The sequence below is a fragment of the Motacilla alba genome, chromosome Z, assembly GCF_015832195.1.
Source record: "Motacilla alba alba isolate MOTALB_02 chromosome Z, Motacilla_alba_V1.0_pri, whole genome shotgun sequence".
Lineage (NCBI taxonomy): Eukaryota > Metazoa > Chordata > Aves > Passeriformes > Motacillidae > Motacilla > Motacilla alba.
In genome coordinates, this window is record NC_052046.1 from 48,937,940 (window position 1) to 48,965,502 (window position 27,563).

The 27,563-nt window shown below is 36.5% G+C and overlaps 1 protein-coding gene across 1 annotated transcript in view; it reads right to left on the bottom strand.

The window, feature by feature from the left end:
• Nucleotides 1-4,596: 4,596 nt before the first annotated feature.
• LRRC2 (leucine rich repeat containing 2) overlaps nt 4,597-27,563 on the bottom strand; it is a 73,916-nt gene continuing 50,949 nt past the window's right edge. The window contains exons 6-9 of the mRNA XM_038124684.1: nt 11,614-11,759; nt 9,355-9,510; nt 7,376-7,512; nt 4,597-5,948 (exon numbers count right to left, since the gene is read on the bottom strand). Of these exons, the coding sequence (XP_037980612.1) occupies nt 5,899-5,948; nt 7,376-7,512; nt 9,355-9,510; nt 11,614-11,759 (489 nt within the window). The 3' untranslated portion in view covers nt 4,597-5,898. The remainder of the gene's footprint in view (nt 5,949-7,375; nt 7,513-9,354; nt 9,511-11,613; nt 11,760-27,563) is intronic.

A 27,563-nucleotide genomic window follows, 5' to 3' on the forward strand; every position in this document is an offset into this window, starting at 1 on the left:
GAGGCAGCCAGCACAGGGATTGCAGGTAGCAGAGAGGGTTTGGATGAGCTGGGCTGACTCTGCAAACTCTACACCCCCTCCCTCAAGCCCTCAAGCCCTCAAGCTAAAGATGATAACCCTTCTGCTTCTGGCCCCAGCTGAAGCAAGGCCCCACAATAATGTGGGTGGTATGTAATTAAACAGTCCCAGAAACTATATCCCTTTTTCTCTATAACCACAACACTAAGGGCAAATTTTGCCTGACCAAACCAGTGGCCTTTTGTGATGGAGCAACTGCAATGGTTGACAAACAAAGACTGACCAATGTCATCTATCTAGACTTCTGTATGGCCTTTGACACTGTTCCAAACAACATCCTTATCTCCAAAATGAAGACCAATTGTCTTTGAATTGGCCATGGATTTGAAGGGTGGACTGCTTGGTAGATAAGGATTTGCTGGACAGACACATCCAGGGAATTGAAGTCAATGTCCGGGTGGAGCTGATGACTAGCAATGTTCCTCAGGGCTCTGTGCTCTTCAATATCTGTCTCAATTACACAGACAGTGAGGTCAAGTTCTCCCTCAGCAAGTTTGCAGATGAAACAAAGCTGAGTGGAATTGTTGACACACCTGAAGAAGGAGACACCATCCATGAGAAGGACCAGTATAATCTTGAGAAGTGTGCCCATGAGAACCTCATGAGATTCAACAGGGCCAAGTGCAAGGTGATGCATCTGGGTCAGGGCAATCCCAGACATGAACACAGATGGAGAAGTCATTGAGAGCAGTCCTGATGAGGATTTGGGAATTGTTGTGAATGAAATGCTGGACTTGAGCAAATAGTGTGAACTCGGAGACTAGAAAAACCAGATGTGTCCTGAGCCGCATCAAAACCAGAATGCACAACAGGTTGGAGGAGGCGATTTTCTCCCTCTGCCCTGTCCTTGTGAGACCCTACATGGAGTGCTGCACCCAGCTCTGGGGTCTTCAGCACAACAAAGATGTGGACCTATTGGGAGAGCCATAAAACAAGCAGAGGGTTGTCTTCTGTGAAGACAGGCTGAGACAGCTGGGCTTGTGCAGTCTGAAGAACAGAAGACTTTGGTGAAATCTTATGGCAAACTGGCACTACATTAACAGGACTTTAAAAAAGAGAGAAAGCTATTTTTTATGCAATCTGATGGTTTTAGGTCAAATGGAGAACCATTTTAAAATTTATATTAAAATTAAATTAAACATTAGAAGAAATTCTTTACTCAGAGTGTGATAAGTCACTGGAACAGAGAAATTGTGGATGCCCATCCCTGAAAGTGTTCAGTGCCAGGTTGGGTAGAGCTTTAAGTAATCCGGTCAAGCAGAAATTGTCCCTTCCCATGGCAGGGAGAGACGAAACTAGGTGATCTACAAGGTCTTTTCCTACCCAAGCCATTCTATGATTCTATAAAATCTTCCACAAACCAGGACCTAGAGCCTACCTCATCAAGAAAAGGCCATTCCATTTTTCATTTTGCTTGGTACTTCCTTTGCAGAAAGTAAACACAGTAAATCAGTTCTAATGTTTCATAAATGCTCAAGGGAAATAAAAAAAAAGAATGTTTTGTACAGTGTTAACTGTAAACTAAGCCAATATCTGATGCAAGACTATGTTATTCCTAGACATTTGATTTGCTATCCTTATAAGTTTGTCTTCCTGGCTATCCTTAGAAACAAGGCCACAATACAGAATAAGGTCAAGGAGCAAAATTAAATATGATTTTCTGATTTACTTTTGCACATTTAACCCATGAGTGTTCTAAAAGACACACTTAAATTCCTCCCAATCTTGATGCTTTGAAATAGCAGCCACCTGCAAAGTGGAACAAAGTCTTCAGTTTTAGGATGTGTAGTGTGGAAGAAAAAGCACATTATTTTCCTTAAGGTATCTAAGTACCTGACATCAGAAGCTTGTGAGCAACATAAATTGCCATTGTACACAAAATTGCTGTCATTCATAAAATTATTCACTTTCAAAAATTGAAAAGGTATTAAACATGTCAATAAAAGAATTCTCTTTGGTAGTGTTATTATTATTATCTAATGAAAGATAATAGTTCACCTTATAATTGCTAGTAAAACAGGTAGGAAAGCAATACAATTAGATCTAATTCAAAATTAGGTACTTTGTGATATGCATATTTTTTACTACAGTGGATGACTCTAATAAAGTTACATTGTTGTGGTGTGTTTTGCTTTATTAGTATTTATTAGTATTATTGTTTGATTTGTAATTTTCTTGTGCCTTCTTTTGGTCTCTGCCCCTTTTTCCAGAACTTTCTTTGCTCCTCCTTTCATGAAATGCCAATCTCTCCCTAAAACCTGCCTTCTCTCGAGAAACTTCCCTGTCAGTTTTGTATTTCTTTAAACTCCATTAGTTCACTGAAACTATTCTTTTCCTTGGGATTCTTCATTGGTTGATATTTGAATGCCCGCCTTGTATTTTATCTCTAGTTCTCCTGATTAGTTGAAGACTGTATCCTCCCCTCAGCCCTCCCCTTGTTTATAAGCTTTGTCTGCCCTGAGCTTGGGGTCCTGGAACGCTGAAGGGGAAGTTGTACCATCAAATAAAGTTATCTTAGGATCCGTGCTGCTGTCTTCTGTTTTGCGCTGCACCTCCCTGGCAGCTGGGAATCAGTGGAGCTTGAGAGGGAACTGTCACTTCCCCGTCACCATCTAGCTGGGATGAACTACATTATATTTAACATCATATGATAAATGTGCAAGGGACATAGAAGTATGACTCAAATGGAATTAGGCTGAAATTAGGTATTTTAGTAACATCTGGCAGCTGGCACTACCCACTGCATGTCTTAGGTGTAATGGAGACCACCGTACGCCATCTACCCCTTAAAACAAAGGTATTTTAAAAATTCTGTTAACAATGGTAACAAAAAAAATTTTTATCTATGGATAATATTTGAGGAAGTAATGTTCTACTGTTCTACAAGACCTAGGAATAAAGGCTTTCAACCTTGTGGAGAACTTGGGGATATTAATGAATGTAGAATAGACCATGAGCTAGTTATGTGTTCTTGCAGCCCAGAAAACCAGCCCTATCCTGCAACAAAAGGAGCAAGGCCAGCAGGTCGAAGGAGGTGAGTCTCTATTCTGTTCTCCTGTGACTCTACCAGAAGTACTGCATCATTCTCAGCACAAGAAAGATATAACCCTATTAGAGTAGATCCAGAGGAGGGCTACAAAAATCACTGAAACACCTCTTCTTTGAGGAAAGGCTGAGAGAGCTGAGGTTGTTCAGCCTGGAGTCTTATTGCAGCTATTCAATATAAATGGGCTTATGAGAACGTTGGAGAAAGACATTTTTACAGGATTTTAAGTGACAGCACAAATAATTAGTTTCAGTAAGAACCTGAAATAGGGTAGATTTAGTTTTAGATTGGATCTAAGGAAGAAATTCTTTATTACAAGACTGGTGAGTCACTGGATGTTTTGGGTGCCCCATCACGGGAAATACTCATGGTCAGCTTGGACAGGGCTTTGAAAAATCTGATCGAGTGGAAGATGTCCCTGTCTATGAGAGAGTGATTGGGATAGATGATCTTCAAATGTCCCTTCCAATTGAAATCAATCTGTGCTTCCATGAAAATTGGATTGAAAGGTATCTGAAGTCAAGTTGGAGAATACTATTTGGACCCCCTGTATTTGCATTTTCCATTACTTAATTGTTACAGATTTTTTGTTTTTTAGGAATGTGTTTACCTGAACTTCAAGACTGCTGGTGATTGAGAATTTGTGTTTTATAAATAATCCCATGGCCACTTTTACAGAAAAACAGACCTTTTGCTTCTAATTCAGATATGTGAATTCAAGTTTTTGTCTTCTGCCTTATGTTTACCTGCTGCATGAAAAAATCCTGCTTTTAGACAGTGATCTTGCATTTATAGATATTGACAAGCAAATGGACTTGTGACCAATGCTGTTCAATGAACTCCAAAATATGTAGAGTTTATTTATGCTAATTTTTTGTTTCTGTCTCCAAATTATTTTTGGTACTCTTTTCTGTGAACAGCAAAAAAATTTTGAGTAAGATTAGCAGCAATGGTAAGGACTAATATGACTTTTTTATTCATGTACTTTCTGGTTTTACATCCAATACTGCTGATGGTAGAATTTGTACTGGTACTTTTGTTTTGTTAACTGTGTTTGCATTCCTAGTTTTTTGTAGTTGCAGCTCCATTCTACAAACACAGCCTTTGTGATTTCCATTGCTATAATTTTCAGTGGATCATATTAGACTATGAGAGAATTATAGAAATAGAATTTCAACCAATATCAGAGCAGATGTCTTACAGAGGTTTATTACATCAATATCAATACTTAATGAAGTAAATTTATAATTTCAATAAAAGAAAGTTTGATAAGATAGTTTCACATAGCCTAATTTCTCTGAGACCACTTTGACACTATTTTACCCTATTTCAGTTTCTTCATAATAATAAAAAAATTGTCTTCTATTATTCTGCTTCAGATCAACACCAATTTTTCTAATTTTTTTAAACTTACCCCCAGATCAGAACTTGCTTAAAATCTGCATTAACATCTAGAGACCATTTTGAGTGGGTTTCATTTTGATAGTAATATAACTGTGGAAGACTGTAAGAGGAAATAACACATTCTCTATTTAATTTTTTTTCCTTTAAAAGATTGAATGCTAGAATGTTGAAAAGAAAACATCTAAAGTTCTTTTTCTATAGGGAAGCCTGAGGAGCATATCCTTCATTGTTTTGTGTTTTAAATATGGCTACTTAAGTGACATTCTACTGCACAAAACTGAAAATAGATCACCCATAACAAAAAACAAAGATGTAAATATTGTCTCACCTAACTGCACCCATAAGTTTAGGGCCATTTAAATTCTATAATTTGAGTCTAATTTGAGTCTCAATTCTCAAAGTCACAAGTTTTTTAGGTTAAAAAGATTGCTTTATTAAACAAAAAGTACATGTAAAACTAGGTTTCTGAAATTCTACTCTATATACACTTAAATAATTGTATATAAACAGATTATTAAATAGCAAGCAAAATAGTGTTTTACCAGCAAACTCATTCTAAAGCTACTTGGAAAATTCCAACAAATGTCCACAAAATCCTATCATCTGAAACCATTAATATAAGACCTGTATCATCATTTTGCTGATAGAATTAGCTGACACCGCTTAGTGCCTTAATATCTTACTTAGTACACTACTATACTATAAGACTGCTTAGCACAGAAATTTCAATCACATTGGTACTTGAATTTGCAAACAGGTTACAGCTTAAATGTGTTTGAAATAAAAGAAGAATTGCTACAATTTCTATATGTAAAGTTGTTGAAAATTATCTAAACTGAAAATTCCAAGAACATTTTTCTTGCAGAACAGAATGTAAATGCAAACTATGGGTGTGTTCTCATTTGAATATTGTAAATACCTAAATGCATATTTGGTCTTAAGAAACCAACAGATCACATTCATTTTCTAAATCAGTCTATCCCCTTTTATAAAATCAAATCTCTTCCTAAGATCACATTTTGTGTTTCACTGTTTCAGCTACAAGATACAATGTTGTCATTCTTCAGCTATGCCTCTGTATACTTAATTACAGTGAATATTTACTTTCAGCAGGTCTACATACAAATTAGTGGCTGTTGCTGTGAACTTGAAAATAAACATGTTGACTTAAAATGTGAAACAGCATCTTATGAAAGTTCTACCCCTCCTTGTTTTATCTGTAGTTACTTGAAAAGACTACAGAAACAAATAAATAATTCAATATGATTTTGATGTCATTCTGGCCATCTATATTTTCATGTGTTTACTATTCAGGTGGATAAAAAGAGAGTTATTCAGATATTCAGTGGAGATCTAGAGATTTTTAATCTTCAAAGCTGGAGACTGAGCATTACTTTTGTGGTGTAGGAAGGAGTAGACTCTGCAAAAAAAGAAAAAGAAATAAATCTCAGACTTCAGTTATATAATCCAGCACAAATAAATGAAGCCCTTAGCTAGAAACAGCTGGGTTTGGTCTTGTTTCAAAGGTACTCCACAAATAATCTCTGTGCTGGTTCATATTTTATAGAAGATATTCCTTCTACAGTCAGTTTTTCAAAAGCAGGTATAGGCATTATCTATAGCACAAAAGTTCAGAAGCAGGAAATACAAAAGTGATTAATGATCCAAACTCTTCATAAAAAGCAGGGAAGTAAGTTCTGTCTAGGAAGGAAGATAACTGTATCCCTGAGCTTCTTTGCCCCAGAAGAACACAAATCTGGCCTATTCTCAATGGGGTCAAATGCAGGTTTCAGGTAGCCTGTCCTACCTCCATGGGTCCTAAGGCTGTAGATACAACTCCATCACTATGTATTTAATGACTGCCTCTAAAGCCAAATTATTGTCTAAGTTTTTTCCTCCATTGCATTCTTCTCTCCATTTTAGACACTGTTGTAACAGTTATCAGAATCCAGCACTTTTATAGCAGGCTTCAATTTAGAAATAGACAGAATGAATATTCATATGCACAACTTATAGATGTTAAGGAACAGAAGTCCAGCATAAGAACCTCAAAAGTATTATGAAGTGACACTCTTTCTTTATATTTCTCTTTTAACACATTTTGTGTGACCACTATATAGACAAATTAAATGCAAGGAATAAAAATCTACTGTAAGATTCATTCTACAAAAATTCCTTTCTACACACAAACTATTAAAGGAATTAAAACGAGCCTATGGGGTATTCTGTCTCACAGGAAACTTTCCCCTTTTTTCCTAACAAATCTTATTAAAGAGCAGTCAAGAAAACAAGGATTTCTCAATGATGATAAATATAAAACAGAACAGCAACATGAAGAACTATGTAAAGTTGCAGGTGCTATGTAGTAAAGATAAAAGCAGGTATTTTACTATAATTGTACAGTGGTCAAATAGGTAGTACCTTGAAGCAAATTATATTGTCAAAGAATATTCTACCAATACAATGAGGCTTTCATATATATATTGTCCTTTTTGAGGAGGAGAAGCACTTCTTCAGGAATTCAAAATCACTAATACTAATCCCAAAAGAAGTAAGTAAATCTAGAGAATGAGAATATTCTTTGTGTACCCCATCAATCAATTGAGGTTAAGGCATATACCAACACAATTAATTTTGTATACATTTGTTCAATATTTAAGGGTCTTAATTAGGGTGCAAACTTTTAACAAAGCAGATTTGGCATTTCATTACTAGTCTTATTTAATACCATAAAAGACAACTAGAGTTTAAGGGTGTATTGCTTGTCCTCTTAAAAATGAATGGTCACAATATATGTCTGCATTTGTATTCAAGATAGCAGAAAGCTTACTGCAAATTTACACGTACCCCTTTCCCTTAGGTCTTCAATGTATGCTTTCATAAACTCTTTCTCAACTTGCTCACGTTCACGTTCATTTTCTATAATTTCTTCAGTGTCTTCACATACAATCGTTTCAACCGGACTGTCCTTGAGACTTACAAATCTAGACAGAGATTAACACACAAATGTATGTACAGGCAGCTGAACATCACTGGCCATCATGGATGACAGTTTAGAAATGTTGCCAGAGCCAGAAACAGAAATGTAAAAAACATTAGCTCAATTTTGCATTATGGCACAGTTAGGATACATCTACTGCAGAAATACAGATTTCAAATGGAACTTTCTCTATAATCCACTTTCCATATAAAAATTATCAGGTTTATCTTTTTTCCACCTATCTACATAAATCATTCTTTGTAATAACAGGTATAGTTCATTACGGAGCCTCTGACTGACTACACTGTAGTTTCCCTATCTGTTAATGAGCAATATGAACATAATCCTAACAATATTGCCTAGCAATCTGGAATTTTTCCAGAATCTTTTAACTGCAATATGTTACTCCATTTTTTGGTTATTGCATTGCTTATCTTTTACAATACATGACAGGTCATGCATTACTTTGTCATTGAAAATATTGTAATGGTACACTTTGCAGGTGAAAAACTAAGTGGTTACATAAACAACTTGTAACAAATGTTCAAATAAATGCAAAGCATTCTGAAAAATCTCTGATTTTCATTTCAGGAAGGAAAAAAATTCAAAGTTGTTACTTTCAAAAGAACAAATGTTCCAACAAATCATATGGCTTTCTAAAATTCTGATGAATTGCTGTAAGTTTGTGATCAGCTGACTTGTTTGGCCCCAAACACCTCTCTCTGCCCCTCCCTTCAACTAGGCAAGGGAGAATAGCAAATTTAAAAATTGTAGATAAGCTTAATGAGAAAAGTAAAACCTATGCATAGAAGAAAAGAAAGCAAAGCAAAAAAATTGGTCTACTTTTCAACAGGTAATGTCTAGCCACTTCCTTGGAAGCAGAGACTCAGTATATGTAGCTGGTTTCTTAGGAAGACAAAAACTTCAATAGCACATGATCCGCTCCCCCTCTTGTTTCTTTTAGCTTTATATGCTGAACATAACCCCATATGGTATGGGTATGGTATCCCATTGGCCAATTGGAGTCAAGTATTCTGGCTGGTGTCACCAACTGTCCTGGCTGTGTCTCCTCCCAGCCTCCAAGGCTGGGAGGCTCACCCTCAGCCTACAGTGCTTTCTTAGGGGATGGTTGGAGAGACAGCCTTGATGATGTGCCACTACTGTTCAGCAACTGCTACGAACACTGATGTGTCATCTACACCTCTCTAGCTACCAGTGCAAGGAATAATTCTGAGAGGAAGGATAATTCCATCCTCAGCTAACTCCACTAATAATTCCGTCCACATCCACAACTCCACTGAACCAGACCCAATATAGAGTCTGAAATGGTTCCATAATCAAAAACATGAACATTGCCTGCAGAAATGCAGTATCTCTGTAACTGCAGAGTACAATTTAGGTCTTTTAGTCTTATCCTGCATGCAGTAGTAAGATGGTATTTTACAGCAAAGAACTACTAAACCCATGTGACCTTACCTAACATTTTTCTAGCCATGTCTCCCTCTCCCAGCAAGATGCTTTGATCATCACAGAGCATATCAGCAGCTAGATTCCAGGCTACTGGTCCCACTCTGAGGTTTTGCACCTCCAGAGTTAGAGGTGCTATGACCCAGTCTACCCAGGAATAGCACTTTAGACATAGAGATGCGCAATGTAGGTAACTGGTAGATGAAAATCTTGAATCTGCAGGTCCTCTGTAATTTCCAATCTTTTTAGTTCCTCCTTTACCACACTCATATAAATTGAGTAAGAATTTGTAGAAACGTGCTGGTGAAAGCATTTCTTCTGGGTGTATCTTACCTTATCTTCTTAAGAGTATTTCTCTTTCTTTCTCGCTTTTACTTACTTTAAACCTGTGGTTGACTCACAGATGGCTGTGGGTATCTCAACCAGGTCATCACCACTGACAACTAGCAAGCTGAGCTTTGGCATATTGACAAGAGCTCGTGGAAGATAAGTCAACTTGTTTTTCTGCAGGAGAAGTGTCTGCAATTCATCTAACCTGTAAAGACGTCAAAGATAGATGATGTAAAATATTTATTTCAAACAGGAACATCTAGCCAAGATATAATACTGACTTGATCTTGTGTATAATAGGAGCAATTGCATGCAACATTTTTGTCTTAAAAAGTCACTCAAACATTACTTTCACAAAATTTCATCAGCTTTAACGGAAATCTCCAGTACTGGGTCAGCACTATAGTATTAATAGCATACCTCTGACAAGTAATCAGAAGCATGCTCAAGATAAAAGGTTACAAAATTTACTGTGTTTTCATACAGAAAATGTGGACAAAACATGAAATAAAGCCTCACCATGTGCATCCTGCAACTAATGAAAAATACAGGCCACCAGGTCACACTTTTGCCCACGAGCTGGTTTCTATGAATTAGGTATATCTGTGGTAGGCAGTACAACTCCATCTATTGTTTTTCACTAGTAATTAATACTGTGGGGAGCAAGAGAAAGACCAGCTCCTTGTCAAAAGGTTCTTGCAAGTTGTCCCAATGAAATCAATTTAATGACAGTGTTTTGTGGAGGAACTTTTGTTTTATTTCCCCTGGCTCTTCCTAATGCAACAGAAATTTGTGTCTGTGCCTTTATTCCTTGTATTAGGTAGAAGACAAAGAGCATAGCAAATTGATGAAAAAAATTTGTCTTATTTGACTTGAAGGGTCCATTCCTAAAACACTGTTGGCAGGCTATGCTTATCAAGCCCATGCAGTTTGTTTGAATTCAAGTAAAAATATTAAGTAAGGCTTCAGTTTACTGTCAACTCATCTTTATTAATCATAGACTGTTGTAACGGTATTACAGACAATGATAATTCACAGAGGTTCTTTGACACCACAAGCATTGAAATCATGAGTCTGAATGAGACTATTAGTTTACTGATACAGGGGTTATCCTGACATTCTTTAGTCTTCTGAATGCACATGAGCCCAAAGTCAAACAAAGAAAATCTTATTTTTTATTGTCTGATTATTATATTCTATCATCAAATCTGACAACTCAGTACAAAATGGAGAAGATAAAATGGAGAAAGAGAATCATTTGAAGCTAAGGGAATATAGGTTACAGGGGAAAAAAAGTTCTATAAGTTGAGAGGGTATCCTTCTCTAAAAGAAAAATATCCTCTTAGGAACTCTTTGAAGTTAGTTAAATCTCGGGTCAGATCCCCTGGGAAAAAACAGCAAGCTTGTGTTGTTTGTTGTGAATTACTAACACAAGTTAAGACCAGTGCTGCTGTCAGAATAATCTGTGATTACACCATGTCCCAGAAAAGTCTTTTTGCCCAGCAAGAAAGGCCTTGTGAAAGTTAGGAGTGAAAGAGTTTTCTGTGAAGTTTATTCTGCCTCGGGGATTTTTATTCCCAGATATATAAATAATATTGAATATTTTTTGTGAACTTTAGTTACTGTATTTGGGTTTTTTCACTTAAGGCTAGGTAAAGTTTCATAAACCAAGTTGCTGCAGCACTCTAGAGTGAGTAGTTAAGCTCAGGGATAAGAAAAGTGCCTTTCCAGGCTAGCAAGTCCCATTAATGGGATCAGAATGATTTTTTAAAAACTAGTTCAAAGTGGTTATCTAAACTGGGAGAATATGTGCACACGTTCATATTTACTTCAGAGTAGAAGGGGAGGATTGTCAATGGGGTTTTTGGGTTTTACCAATATTTTTGTTCTTTACTAACAAAGTTTATCAAGCTCTTTGAGTAACCTAAATATGCTTTAGTTTACCTTCTCCTCCCCATCTACCCTCCAGAGAGTTACTGCTGCCAATTCCATATGGTAAGTTCCTTGTGCTGGAACTGGAGCAGAGTATATCTGGTTAACTTCCCAAAAAACCAATGTTTAGATAAAATGACAAATTGTTTTGCTGAAAGCAGCAAAAAATATTTTTTTAACTGACTGCCATCAATAAGCTAGTAAAATTAGCTTTTGTTCTCAGACCCAGTCCATCAATAACAGAAATATTTGCATGTAAAAATACCTGATACATTTCCAAATGTGACTTTCCATCAACAGTGTCCCTTGGAAGCTTTTTACTTTTAAATTCACTTAAGACTTCCTATACCTGTCATTGAATTAAAACATAAACTACCTGTCTATGTCTTCTGGGAGATCTTTCAGGTTGTTGCTGCTAATATCCAACCACTGCAAATTAGACATCCGGAGTACACAAATTGGAATAGAATGGAACTTGTTTGCCGACACATCCACAAATGTGAGCTGTTTCAGGTTACTTAGCTAGAAAGAAGTGGTGCTTTATTTTAGTTACTTTTTGCAAATACAAGAAGACATTCCATTAATCAACCTTTTTTATTCCTCTGAAAGCACTCAGAATGATAAGAATTCTTTTTTTTTTCACTCAACCATTTTCCAGCCTTGTCTCTTAGTCATCGTTTTATAAAAAAAAAAGTAATTCAGACACCCCTATCCTCCCAAATTGTTCATCAGCTTTCTAACTACATCAGAGCATTGGATGAAATTTTTATTCTTTAAAACCCTACAGGTTTAGATGACAGGTCTGGAACCAGAAAATTAGTTGGTTCTGAGGTAACAAAAGACAATTTTTATAACTAATAGGCTATCATTCTCAAAATCAGAGATTTGATAACCCCTGTCAAAATTACAAAGATTCCCTTCCCTATAACTCTACTGTGCACTCAGAGTGTATTACTAGCACATGATTAGAAAATGAAACAATCAATTTAAGCCAACAGATAATTAGGTTCAATATTTTTCAAAGATCTTTAAAAACACATCTTCCATACTGCAAACTAAATATATAATAAAGTACACTAGATATTTTTATTGAAATAATTTTCAAAATAATTCTATTTTTACATAATGAACACTATATGCAATGAAGTTTAAGTATCTGTTGTAAAATATACCTGTTAAATAAATTAATGTGTTGAATAGAGTTCTCTTTGTAGTGAATCAATTATGCACTCTACCCGTGTTCATAAAACCATGCAGCTAGCTAAAGTGAATGTCAAAGGAGTATAAATGTTAACAAAAAAGTATTATAGAATAGAAATTATATTTCTAAGCTTCTAATCATCAGTCACCATCACAATCAAACTCTACAGATCATGATACAGAGAAAAAAGTAGCAAGAAAATTTCCTTGGCCTTTACCTGAATATACCTTAAAATATAGAAGAAAAAAAAAAAACCAAACCAAACACATTTATCACTCCCAAGGTGAGCAGAACACATGCAAAAGATAAAATATGAAAAAATTATAAAGTAACAAAATACATTATGAATCCTTGACAATTATTTTTAATTTTTAAGGATTAAGACCTGGAGGTTTTTATTTTATCTATCCCAGCTCCTTTTTATTGCAATACTGCCATACTTTCATCTTAATTTAACCCGTGCTATTTAAAATCCTCATATTCACAGCATGGCGCTGTGACAGAGCTAGTTTCTTTAGAGACTTTTTGATGGTGTTTTTCTGTGGGGTTTTTTGGTGTTTTTTTTTGTTTTGTTTTGTCCTGGTTTTTGGGTCTGTTTTTGGGGGGTTTCTTTGGGGTTTTTTTGTAGTGTTTTTCTTTTGTTGGTCTTGACTTTTTTTGTGGGATGTAGGTTTCTTGTTTGGTTTGGGGTTTTGTGGGTTTTATTTGCTTGCTGTTTCTTTTTTTCTAGTTATAGCCTCATAAGCTGCATGATCTTATCATCTTGAGAAATATTTTCAGGGAGGTTTACTGAAGCTATCCTATTGCACACGACTACACAATGAAGTTTATCTTTCAAAAACAAAATAGAGGTTCAGAGTTCCTGAAGTCAAAGGCATAATTTCAAAATCTGCCCCCCCCTCCACTGTCTTAAAACAGTTCTGGTGAGTCATCACCATGGATATGTCTCACCACAGATTCAGAGCAGGCAAACACATTTTATTGTGACACTTTTTGTTTCCAACCATTTTGTCATTTTGGAGACTGACTAAGAGCAATGAACACTCCATCATAGTCTGTAAATTTTCCAGATACTGAATCTATTTTCCAGAAAAACAGAAAACACAGCAACTCTTCTAAAATGTAGCAACAGGACAGTACGGAAAATAACTAGCACCATCTTTATACTGCAACAACTTTGTGGTTTTAAATTATTACCACAATTTCAAATCTCAAGATTTAAGCATGTACAACGATTCTGGCTTGCCATGACGACACAATGCATCCCGTGAAGTTACCCTTCTGATTCAAAAAACTGAGTATGCTAATTTGAGCTCATTTGAGCTCATTCTGAAACCCAGAATAAATCACTATTTTCCAAAATGGGATGTGGGAAAAACATCCAAAAGATATGGAAATTTTATTCTGTAGCAACTTAAAAAATATATTATAAACAAAGATGATAGCTCAAATAAAGAATTATATTATATTGGCTATTTTGTTTTACATTGGTAAAATAGTAACCATTCACTTCAAAAGAAAAGATTCTCAAGGATGTTTGAAGAGGTAATATCAGCACAAGAGAACGAAGTAATGATGCAGTATTGGCAGATGCAAAATAAATAATCAGGAAAATTGTGGGAGAAAATCATAGAAATAAAAATAAGGATGTGGTTCTGTTGTTCTAATTTGTTACAATCACCCCATTTTGATGACTGATGATGAAATTATTTCACCACATATAAACTGCAGCTGGGCAATGACAACAATATGCATTCTATACCAGATCAAGCAGAGATAGCCTGATAAGCTTGGATAAAAAACTTACATGAAATGTCAGCTAGAAATCAGCTTACTAATAAATTAAGTGGAAGACATAATGTTATGACAAAAAAGATATTTCTACCTCAGCAGCAGAGGTCAGATTTGCAATTTGTGAGCCACTTTCATGAAACCACGAATAAGCATCTCTGTGGTTTTTTTGTCTTGCAAACAGAAATGGTGGAATTTTTTTTTTTTTTGTGGCACAGAGTAACTTCACCAAAATGCAAAAGATTCTTGTAATTTGTAGCGCTGAGAACTACAGCAGTTCAACATTTGTCTACCAGCAGGAGAACCCTGCATCTTGGATCTGGATTTGTCTTCTTGAAGCAGGAGTTTCATAAAGAACGTCCCCAGGTTTGTGAAATTCACAATGGAGATAATACTACTTTGCACACTGTGACATATCCCATCGGGAATTAGATCACGTCTAGTACAGCATAATGTTGCAAAATATCCATTATAAAAGTTATTTTTCTTGTAACTTCACAGACTACATGAATATGACACTGACAGTATACAAATCTATAATTGAGGACACTGTCAACAATTCAACACAACAGGTTGTTGCTCTGTGGCTTGACAGGATTACAGAAAATTTTCTCTGCCTCCTATTCCTTCCTTCCTTTCTTAGAGTGCTGCTAGACACACAGGGGTTTTTTATTTACTTTCCTTCAGGTGACAAAGTGACAGTGACAAAGCTAACAGGAAAAATTTTTACTATATCTCTTCCCAAAGGATTCTATTCTCCCCATTTTATAAGAGTATTTCTAGGAAGTTTTATGTTGTGCTTTGACATAAACATGCAAAAACAAATTGAAAATAAAGACAATATTAGTAAAATAATCAGATATGCAAGAGGTCTTTTCCCAACTTGGATAAGAGAGCTAAGGAATGGCACATATGTTGTGTGTACAGTGAGCAGGATTTTGTACAAATAGATACCTGGCTACTTTCTAAGAACTTGTTGGTGCAATTAAGAGAATGAGGCTGTGAATTCTTACAGTTCTTAGTGCTTTGTTGCTATTTTACACTACTCCTCCCAGTCTGTAACTCCATCCAGACTGAGTAACCTTAGGGCATCCTTTGAATTATGTTGTGCTTATTAGGTGTCTGATAAATATAAACATGAATTCATATACATACTTTAGAAAGCTTTCAATGAAGCTGGACTTTCAAGATGCATTTTAGAGGTAGAATTCCCCTAATGTGAAATTTTCTGAGATGTGACACAGGTTCTGGAGAGCAGTACTCTAGTAATACTACTCAGCTTAAAAATATCATCTGTTTTTCACTGGAAAGTCTGGAAATTATCTTTATCTTGGGTTTTTTGGTTGGTTGGTTGGTTGATTGGTTGATTTTTTTTTCTATTATAAACTAATGAAACATTTGCTGAAATGGTAGAATATATGGATATATATTATAGAATTATATAGATCTAGATATGTAGATATTATATATATATATCTATATTATATAGATGTATATTATAGAATCTATATAGATTCTATATCTATAGATATAGAATATATCTGGCCAGGTCTTCAGTGTAGCCAAGATGCTCTTGTATTTCTGGGAAAATGCTAAATCAAAATTATATCAAGACCTCTTCCATCAACTCAGTGTACCTCACGAAGATATAGGCACAAATGAAGCTGGAGGCTTGTTCTATAAGCCCCTTGGATTGCTAAATATTGTCCTATGTCTCTTAAACAACAAGAAAAAATGGCTAACAAAATCAGTCATCTGGCCTGTCCCAGCATAGCTGTTCAGAAGACAAATTGTGTAGAATCAGATTTCATGGTACTGAAACAGTATAAGCCCAGATACATTTTACACTTTTATTTCTATGCCTTATATCAATATAAGTAGCTTACAAACATATGTTTTACTACTCAATTCCCTCTAGATTGCATCCAAGCTACTTATCTTTGTTTAGCTGCGTATTGCTGCTAGAGGCATATACAGCCCCAGTAAATTTTTAATAATAAAACAAAAAACTTTGACTTTTTTGTATATCTTGTGCAATATCAGATAATATTTTCTGTGAACACGACATTTTACAAATACCTATATAATGCTTTGAGCCTATAAAAACATGAATATAACAAAAGAAAGCATAACTGCTGAACAAATACATAGGAGTAATATTTATTATTAACAGCATGCATCTGAAGCTGTCGAGATTTTCACAACTGCAAATAAAACCTAATACCAAGAAGTGCAAGCTAATGCAAGAACATTTCTTAAACTGACTGAAACCTGGGAAATGATGGAAAAATGAAAAAAGTAACTTCATTAAAGTCTTGCACTCACTATGCATTAGTGTTAAAAAGAGCAAATAAATCATTGGATATATATGTAATGTGATATACAATAATTAATCCCAAATTACTTCCCACTAATTAAAACAACACTACACACAAACTACCATAATTCCCAATTTTTCTCTAGGTAAATTATAGGATTCGGAGATGAACAACCAATAATAACAGAATGAAAATACTTTGTTATTTTCTTTAAATTTTTGTTTGCAGTAGTTCTGAAAGGTCTAAATCAAGATTAGGAAAAACTGTAAAGGTTAGAACAATTGAGCAAGACATTGGTAATTCATGATGTATTTTCCTTGACAATGTTCCTCACAAGAGCAACATAACCAAAAATCATTGCACCTCTCAATAAAATGAAACCTCTACACAATTAGATTCTATAATTTGCAACAACAGGTTTTTAAATTACTTTGCAGAATTCTGAGGAAACTGACATTTACACAAATAATGAAAACCTCTATTTCTATGTCACAGTCCAAAGAAGCACAGTTCAAATTGTTTCAACCTCAGAATATAGCACAAACACTCCACCTGTGCTCTTGTAAAATAATATTGCTTATTGAGATTTCAAATGTCATAACATCTAAAAGTTTAATTTTTAGTAAAGCAGATCTGCAATTTAGGGTTTATTACTCTACTGATATCATTATTACCAGAGCATGAAAAACTGGAAATAAATCTCTGTGTTGCAAAGCTCAAAGAAACACACAGTAAGCATTCTCTGTTGTGCTGTGTCAATACAACTAATAGTCACTATAAGCAAATAGAAAAAATTGAACACAAAGACAGTGACAGGAAGTCACTTACCAAGGTGAAAAAGTACATCGCAGAAAATATAACACAGGTTTCCTGATTTCTAGTCTTGAGATGCTGAGGACCACTCCAGGTATGTAATATAACAAGTATATCAAGACTTTAATTATGGCAATTAAATTAATTGAGATTTAAGATTACCTATATTTTTAGAACCTTCTCATTTCTTCTCCTTTTTTGAAAAATGTTGTTTAACATTCTACAGTTCTGAAGCATCAGATTAGGTTCTCTGATCTCAATAACTTTTTTGTTGCCTCTAACCACTATTTCAAACAGCATTTTATATCTGAGAATGAAAATATTTCAGCTATATTAAAGACAGCTTGGACTAGCCTGGCCTCTCCTTAAACCAACTCTCTTCACTGAAAGGAGTGTATTCAAAGAGAAGCCATAAGGGCAGGAATGAACAGCAAATCATTGAATGGTGATGCCTACATGTGATCCAGAGACTTGTAGCCCCTCTGCTACCACTGTCACTCCCTTCAGACATAACTTTCAACTGATCACGTCTGCATTTCAAGATGAAAATTAATAACAGCCTCAAGACTACATGGCAGCCAGCACATGACACGGCTGAAGCTAGGAGTCAGCAGCAGCTAGCCCTCAGCAGCCACCTGTGGTGCATACAGTCCCCAATCATGTAGCCGTATAATTGTGTATTGTGTCAACAGACACACTCAAGGGAAGTTCCTGTCACATAGTCATACACATTCTTCACACAAACTCTACACACAAGCAAACTCGACACAGGCAAGCACTGGTCGCTTATGCCGAACATCCTCACTGCATGAGTAAACAGGCACTTGGAATCTCAAATTTTGAGTCACAAAATTTGGCAAACCAAGACCATCAGTATCACCTTGGATTATTCCAGAAAGAAACAATTTGATGTGGCTACCGTAATAACAGGTGGCGGGGAATCCAATGGAATGCATATAAATTAAAAATGGATAAGAAAAAAATAGGTTGATTTTGCAAAGTAACAGATAACAGAAGTCTGGAAATCTTATTCTTACAAAACTGTGCTTTAACCTTTCTATGACTTCTAAAACATTTGCTTTTATTATTCATAAAATTACACATCTCCTTCTAAACTCCATCAGTAGAAAATAGCTCTATGACAAGTAAAAATAATTAATGAGAACGATAGTCCAAACAGCAAGTGAAGAAATGTCTCCATTTTTTGTATTTGTTCTGAGCTTTCCAGTCATTATTTCTTAACCTGAGTTCATCCTGCTTTGTAAAAGAGTTTAGAATGACAAAAGTCCAGGCTTGTGAGTTGGCATCTCAGGATGCCAAAAGCCGGAACCACAGGGACATATCCTTCTTTGAATTCCCTCACAAATTCAACATCTCTTCCTCTTCACATTGAGTATAATTCTATGCTCTTTTATCCAGGACTACTAAGGCAGAGATCCTACCCGAGTTCTATGTGAGATAAAAAAATCCTGGGATGATGGCTTCTTTTAACTGATCAGGCTAGCTCTGTCTTCATATCTTTCACACTAATCAATGATGATGAATAAAAATGACAGTCAGCCTTACCAGGTGTTTTTTACAGCTATGAAGAGTTGATCAATCATGTAACTACCTCTAATTAGTTAACAACTTGTAGAAATATATTCAGTAATAAATTAAACACATTAATTTCAATTATATTCTCCAACTTTATTCTTCTAAAGGAATAAATAATACCACTCATTATCTGCACTTTGTGGAAAAAGCATGATTTTCTCTCCCTTCAGCTATAAGTCTGTTTTGATTCTCATCAATCCAGGTATGTTGGCACCAGAAACATTTTTCTGCAAGACAAAACATGCAAGTCTGGTAGTGCTATGTATTTGTTCTGCTCTCTGCTTCTATTCAGTAGCTGTATAAAATCTGCCTCAGATTATCTCACAGATGAAAGGAGGATATATTATTAGAATTTTGAAAGCCTATTTTGCTTTCAAAGAGATTTGGAGCTGTTTTGAGAGAAAGCAGAGCTGGAACAGTGCCAAATACTCTTTCCTACCACTGAACTCTTTTACAGTTATATTCATGATTTTTGTAATAATATAGCCATGTTTTAATGCTCACATTATGCCCTTTTGGTCATTAAGTCTTCCCTTATGCTGTAAAACTACTTGTCTGTCATTCCCTATTACAAAAACGTTTTAGACTGTGAAAGGTGATATTACTTTTACTGAACTAATGTGAAAGGTAAAGGAAAAGTCACTGGCACCACAGCATGGAGGTAAGCACAGGTCAGCTCTCCAGTGAAGTGGACTGTTATTATTAGCTGCTGACTTATTCTGATAGTGAGGTGGTTTTTAAATGATGCTATATAAATTAGAAGGCTTTGGAAGCACAGCGTCAAGAGTGGGATCAACTGACACTTTTTCCCATGCTTAACTTCATAATCCTCTTTCCTAACATAGATCCATGTCTTTCTTTAGCCCCTCAACTATTAAAACATTTATGAGAACTCTTGCAGCAGTGAGGCCTCTGAGAATCTCTTCTGACACCTAACACCTTTGCACCTGCTTTTTTGGGTTTCACACCCCTCGTGTTAATGTTTGACATTGCATCTTATACCAGTTCCATAACACAGCTGTTGTTTTGCATGGATTGACACTTTGATCAACTGCATTGGAAAACAACTCATCATGAGCTGTAAGCAAATTCAAAGAGAATATAAGCCCTGAGCAAAGGAGGACAAGATGAAATTCTGTCTAATGGAGATGCAACCAAGCCAAGCAGTTGGAAAACCTCTTCTGATTCTGAAAAAAGTATGTACAGAAATGATGGCCCAATTACAGTCAATTTGGCTCTTTCTAGTGATTTAAAATGAAAAATTTACCAGAAGTTGGCCTCCTAGTTCCAAGTTAATCCCTTTATTACAGCACTCCTCTCTGTTTTGTGGTCCTGAAAAACCCTCACAAATAAAATTCCATTTGTAGCAAATCTTATATAGGACTCCTTTGCAACTTACAACCATTTTTAACAAATATGATACATGGCTTCTTTGCAATCTATGAAAAATCTGACAGACATAAAGATTCACAGATTCTATATAGTCCCATTTAACAAGACAGGAAGGACTTCTGGATGAGTTCTTACGGTGCCTTACTGGATGGTGAAACTGCTGGGAAGTTAATGTCCTGTACATTTGATTACATTTTTTATTTATAATTGTCACATGCATTAAAAAAAATAGCAATTAAACAAGACAGATTTGGAAGCATATGAATTTGAAGAACAATGTGCTGGTAAAACAACCAACTATTTCACATTTCTATAGAGATGGCTGGTCTCCCACCCACCAGGTAATGGCTTTGAGATGTGTCAGTCACTGATCACAAAGACAAGAAGTTACATGAAAATGCCCAATGGGGACTTATTTGAAGCCTCCACACATGTGCATAGAGCTTGTGCCTCTGTTCTTCCTGCTAAATCTATTGCTTTGATGAAGAGGACTGGACAGACTAACAAAAAGAGGACAAAAGAGACTGAAAATTTTCCAGTTGTTGAACCACAGTTTTAAAATATCAATTGGAATTTTATTAACGTATAAAAAGTTATTTATGTCTGTTTTGGATGCTGTTGTGTTTGAAAATCATAGGTGTCTAATGTTAGTGCCTAATCAATTCCTGATCATGTCAGGGGTATTTTTAGGGTCACATCTGTTAGCATTATTAAACTATTTAAGAGACAACTATTAATAATTATATTTTTCAGGTAAGCAAAGAGAAATAGCACCAGTTATAACTCCTGTGGCAATAGAAAGCCTTTCCAAAGGGAATGTATTCCTGGACCTACATGTCGTCAATGCAAGCAAACTAATTGGTGACATAAATATTAGAAGCAGCCTGGGCTGCACTTATCATGCATTAATGGAATTAACAGTCCTGAGGGATCCTAGTCAGTTGAAGAGCAAAGTCAGGGCCCTGAGTTTTAGGAAAGCTCTTCAAGGGCTTAGTCTATAGCAATCCCTTGGAAATTCATGTCAGGGGCAAGGGTGAAAAACAGAGCTGGTAGATATTTAAGGATGCCTCCCATAGTGCACAAGATCTTTCTATGCCCAGGCCTAAATGACCAGGCAAGGATGACAAGGGACTAAAATGGCTAATCAGGGAACTGCTGGTAAAACTAAAGGGAAAGAAGCAAATACCTGGCAGAAGCAATGACAGGTGACCTGAGAAGACAATAGGAACATACTCCATTTGTACAGGGATGGGGTGAGAAGGTCAAGGTGAAGCTGTAAGTGCATCTCTGCATCCCTGTGGACCTTCATGGGCTGCAAAGGCACAGCTTCCTCCCCATGGTCTGCACCACAGGCTGCAGCAGAATGAACCTGGCACCTGGAGCCAGCTCTGGCACCTGGAGTACCTCCTCCCCTTTCTCCTGCACTGACCTTGGTGTCTGCAGAGTTGTTTCTCTTGCATGTCCTTACCCTGCTCTTCTCTGGTTAGAACTCCACCTGCACAATAACTTTGATTTCATCGTTAAATATAACAGAAGCATTGTCACCTTTTCTGACTGACCCAGCCTCGGCACTGGCTCTCCCAGACTTGGGGGAAGCTTCTAGCAGCTTCTGATAGAAGCCACCCCTGTGGCACCACACTACCAAAACCTGCAAAACCTGGTCATGCAAACACAATACACTATGATAAGGCACACAGAAGACTGGGAGGCCATTCAGGACAGCCAGCAGACATTCACCAGGAAAATGTTCTGCCTGCTCAGCCTAGTGGCCTTCTACAGTGGAATGACTCCATCAACAGATAAGGAGAGGGTCATGTGTATGGATTTCCGTAAAGCCTTTGATATGGTTCCCCACAACACACTTCTCACTGAGATGGAGAGACAGGGATCTGATGGCTGAAGAGGTCAATGAATAAGGAACTGGCTAGGTAGTGTCATCCCCAGCATACTGGTCAATGTCTCAATATCTGGATGAAAGCTGGTGAGAAGGGGTGTGCCTCAGGGGTCTGTATTGGAACAGTGCTTTAAAGTGTCTTCTTCAATGATGTAAGCAGTGGGATCAAATGGACCCTCAACAAATTTGCAGATGACACCCAGCTGAGTGGTGCAGTTGACCTGTTTGCGTGATGTGATGTGATGTGATGCGATGATGCGATGTGATGTCACCCAGAGTGATGCAATGTCATCCAGAGGGACCTGGACTAGCTCAGGAAGCAGGTCCACATGAGCATCATGAGATTTAATAAGATCAAGTACAAGGAGCTGCACCTGAGTTAGGACAATCCCAGTACCAGCACGGGCTAGGGGATAAACAGATGGAGAGCAGCCCTGCCCAGAAGGATTTGGGGGTGCTGGTGGGTGAGAGGCTGGACATGAGCCAGCCATGGGCACTCCCAGCTCAGAAAGCCAAACGTGTCCTGGGCTGCATCCAAAGCAGCGTGGGCAGCAGGCCCAGGGAGGAGATTCTGCCCCTCTGCTCTCTCTGGTGAGAGCCCACCTGGAATCCTGCATCCAGCCCTGGGGTCCCAGCACAGGAAGGGGACAGACTTTTTGGAGTAGGTCCAGAAGAGAAAAAGAGAAATTATCAGAGTAATGGAAAACCTTCTCTGTGGGGACAAGCTGAGACAGCTGGCATTGTTCAACTGGAAAAGAGAAGGTTTCAGGGGAGACCTCACTCTGATTTTTCAGTTCTTAAAGTGGGCTTACAATAAAGATTGAGACCATTATTAGTAGGAACTATTGTGATAGGACAAGGGGTAATGATTTTAAACTAAAAGAGTTTACAAATAAATGATATAAGGAGGGCATTTTTAACAATGAGGGTGGTGAAACACTGGTACAAGCTTCCAAGAGAGGTGGTAGATATCCTATTCCTGGAAAAATTCTAAGTCAGATTGGATGGGGCCCTAGAAACATGTTCCTGACCATAGCAGGGGGATTTGCACTAGATGATCTTTACAGATCCTTTCCAACCCAAACTATTCTACAGTTCTATGAGTTTGAAAGGTCTTCATGTCTATGCTTGCTTACATTAGGACTTAGCTGAAACTGTGCATTTGAAATACATAACAAGATTTAACTTGATCTTTTGAAAACACAGAGTGTTAAAGCAACCATGAAGCATAACAATTTAATTTCTCTGAATTTCAAAGATCAGTATATACAGGATTGACATGAAGATGTAGGTATTCATAGATATGCACTCTGCTTGACAAATTATTCATATGCTTTAACAGTCTCTAATTTCTTCATTTTGCGCTACCCAGATGATACAGAAAAAGTTCTGGTCATTTACTTGGACTCCTCAGATGCAGTATTGAACACTGCTCAAGGCATAATAATGTTGAAAAAAAAGGTTTTAATTTATTTTGTATATCAGAACATCTAGCACAAGCATTTCTGTCTTGCTCCTGGTACTGTGGAATGGCTTTCCTGTCCTGTGACTGACAGCATTTGCTGTACCAGATGGTACGGATGGAGGAAATTAGAACTTCTTTATATTCCCTCTCTTCTCATTGAAGTTCCTTTGGGTCACATAGATACTGTTGGCTACAGCAACGTTATTGGCAGAAAAAAACGAATCCACAACAAAGTCGTCTTTTTGAAATATCATGCACAGGAAACTCTGATTGTGTGATTCAGTAAATAATTGTAGAAAGCAATACTTTCTGAAGAAAGCACGCCTGAAAATAAGGTCAGAGCAGTTTTTCTGCAAACTTTAATAATAAAATATATTATTTATTATACAGGTTTTTTTTCCTGGAAGAAGAATTTTGATGTATAACCTGTGTTATGATAATAGTGAAAGGAACACTATCCAACAGTTAAAATACACATGCCAGCATCATACTAATTCTTAAATTCACATGCAAAATATACAAGAAATTTGGAAATAAATCTGTACATCTCCTTCTCCCTGTAACTACTAACATAGAGTATCCAGTATAATGACACGGTGGTGAGAGAGGGATTGGATAAGGTACAGGGCATGCCTCTCCTGAGCATCTTAGCTAGAAGAACGAAGTCGTCTCCACCTAAGAATCTTACAAGATATGTGTTGTATCAGGGAGGATTGTGCCCTAAGCCTCATAGTGTACCTTCCTCTGCTAAACTTGGCTACTGAGGTTTGTAAGTATCTGTTACAAGCTGACTACATAAACATAATTTCATGTAGGTTGACTTTTCTTAAGTACACTTGTATTTTATTTCAGTTCATATTTTCACTCAGGTCCAGAGGAAGACACTATTAATTCGCAATTAGAGAATTGGAGAATTCGCAATTAGAGATTTGATCTCTGCCAAGTTTTACTTTCAATTGATACTAATCAAATACTGATTTTAACTAATATCTGAAATGTTAGATGTACTATCTAAATATTTAATTAGATAATATCTAATAAATATCTAAATTTAAAAATGTTAGACATCCAACAACAGAACAAATTTTAAAAAATTGAAAGCTAGACATTGAAACAGATTGCTCTTCCTTCGACATAATATAGAATGGTATGAAGTCCTAATCCTTGAGAAAGTAAAAGATGAGAGCACACATCCTCAATTTTTTTTCATGTAGCATCAGATTACCTCATTTTAAGATATAGTGAGATGACTTACAGAGTGTGAAAGTGGCCTTTACAAACAGAGAAAGAGCTTTTTGCTAGAAATGAACAGACAAGTGAGCAATGTGCTTTCCTCCTGATGCTATTGCACAAGGCATATCCCTCAAGGAACAGTTCCAAAGCACACCGAAATAGAAATAGTGAAACAGTCCAGGCACTTGGACATACAAGTTCCTGATAGGCTGAGATGAATTTGGACAGGAATGATGCTATGGTTTTGATGGCCATTACCCTGTGTGAAAAAAAGAAAAAATCTTAAATAATTTCTACTGGGCTGCAGTTGGCCTTTATTACTTCTGACTAAGTTTTACACTGAAGAATACTGATGCCATTCTCCCACACTCCTTTAGTCTTCCCAGAAGAAACTTTTAAGGACTTGAAAGTCAAATAAAAATTTAACTTCCTAATAGAGGATAAACAGGAAACATTTTTATCAACATTCTGTGTTATTTTTTCTATTGGTTGCCAAGTTTTCTCTTTCTTCCTAATGTTGTAAAGAGAAGTCATTCTCCTACCAAAACAGAGGTTGCACATATTTGCTTTATTATAATCTCCAATTCCCAGTACTGACTCCACATGAGAGACACAGCCAAACCTTATGAGCATTTCACTGGACTAATGGATGTTAGCAATAATTCTATTGGACAACAAATGGTATAATCTAACTTGTGGTCATTAATACTTGTATTGCTTGTCCATGGCAATGTGCTGGCAGTGTGGGGAGGTCAGGGGAAGACACTCTGCAGAAAGACACCAGAGGCTGCCCTAAATGGATACCAACAATTCCAGATGGCTCCAATGAACCAAGCACAGGACACAGCAAAGCTCCTCAGCAAAGTGTGTGGTGCCACTCTAAACACTGATTTAAGAAAGAGGAAAAGATCCACCAGAGAAAGGGGGGAAATAAAAAGAATGAGAAAGAACAGAGGAAATATCAAGTCAAAGCAGGAGGAAGAGGAGGTGCTATATGGTGGAGTAGATCTCCACATACAGCTCATGGAAGACTCATGCTGCTGCAGATGGATATTCCTGAAAAAAGCTCAGCCCACGGGGACCCCACACAAGGAGAGAACAAAAGTGTGAGGGTGAAGAAGAAGCAGCTATAAACCACTGTGTACTGTCTGTAACTTCCCTTGCCACCCTGCACTACTCAGGGATGGAATAGGAATCTGAAATTAAGTTGACCTTGTGAGAGAGGGGAAGATTTTGTTTTATTGTGCCTATTTCTTACTACTGAAATATATATTGACAAATATTAAATTAATCTTTCCAAAGTACAGTCTGTTTTGCCTACAAAAGAGAAACAATCTCCCTGTATTTTATTTTGATCCATGAGATTCCTCAAAATATTTCCTCCTAATGTCATGCTGAAGAAGGGGATGAATGATCAGACAGGTAGGCATTTGGCTATTTACAGCTAGCCCAGCACAATTTTTCTGTTTTCCCTTTTTAGTCTGTTTAATTCAATATTTTAATATTGAATTCAATATTTTAATTCATTATTTTAATTCAATATTTTAATTCATTATTTTAATTTTAATTCATTATTCACTAATTCAATATTTTAATTCATTAAACAGTTACCGACTAATCACTATTTGTCTGAGAGTCAACATTAGACACCTATTATGTTAGCAAGGATTCTGATGCATTTGTTCTGAATAACATGAGCCATAGTGAGTATGCTAAAGGTCAAACACTTAGGAGCATTTCACATCATTCAACAAAAGTGTTCCTTTAATTGTATGTTCGGCTTCCAAAGCTGCCCTTGAAATGTTGATTCTGAGAAACTGAGTTTATAATCTAAATCAGAAGAGCCTAGTTCCCAGATCAGTACAAATATAAATTGAGTTTCAGCCTCCAGAGAACACAATAGATAATGCCAATATTTTTCTTCTTGACCTTTTGTATCACACTAACATGATGTTGCTTGCAGTTTTTACTATCATATAAAGTTATTTGCACAACTCCATTTTTCCCATAAGTTTTAAGTGAACCATTAGACCATAACCTACACTCAGTTTTGTGGCTTTCAATTTCATTGAACAGGAGACTTTAGGAAGGAAACAATATTTTAGACCTCTCCAAAAGAAACATTGGTCTCTCAGGCTCAGCCCTGAAAAGACTTACATGCACAGGTAGATTTCCATGCAAAGGCTACCCATAATGCATAAACATGGGTAAATGCTTGTGCTACAAGACCTCTGTAAGCAGCTGGGAAAATACTCAGTGGTTTTAAAACATCCACAGGTTTGAATTTACTCACTATTCTAAGATAATTTTGTTTCATTCATTCGCCTATTCAAGACATATGATTTCCTGATTCCATTATAATTCCTTTTTACTAGTTAAATTCTATCTGTTTCATTCCCTGGTTTTGCTATCCAAAGGAGAAGAGGCAGGAGAAAGGAGACCTGTACTGCTTATCCTGTTGCTAGCATTTCTTTTTCATATCCATTTATAGTGGGCAGATTCACTCTTTTTTTCCATTTTGTTCACTCAATTTTTTTAGCAATTCTTTTTAGATAAAATTCTTTACTATGAAAAGTCAGTGGAGAAAATTAATTGCTATTTCTTTCCTCAGCAGAAAACATAA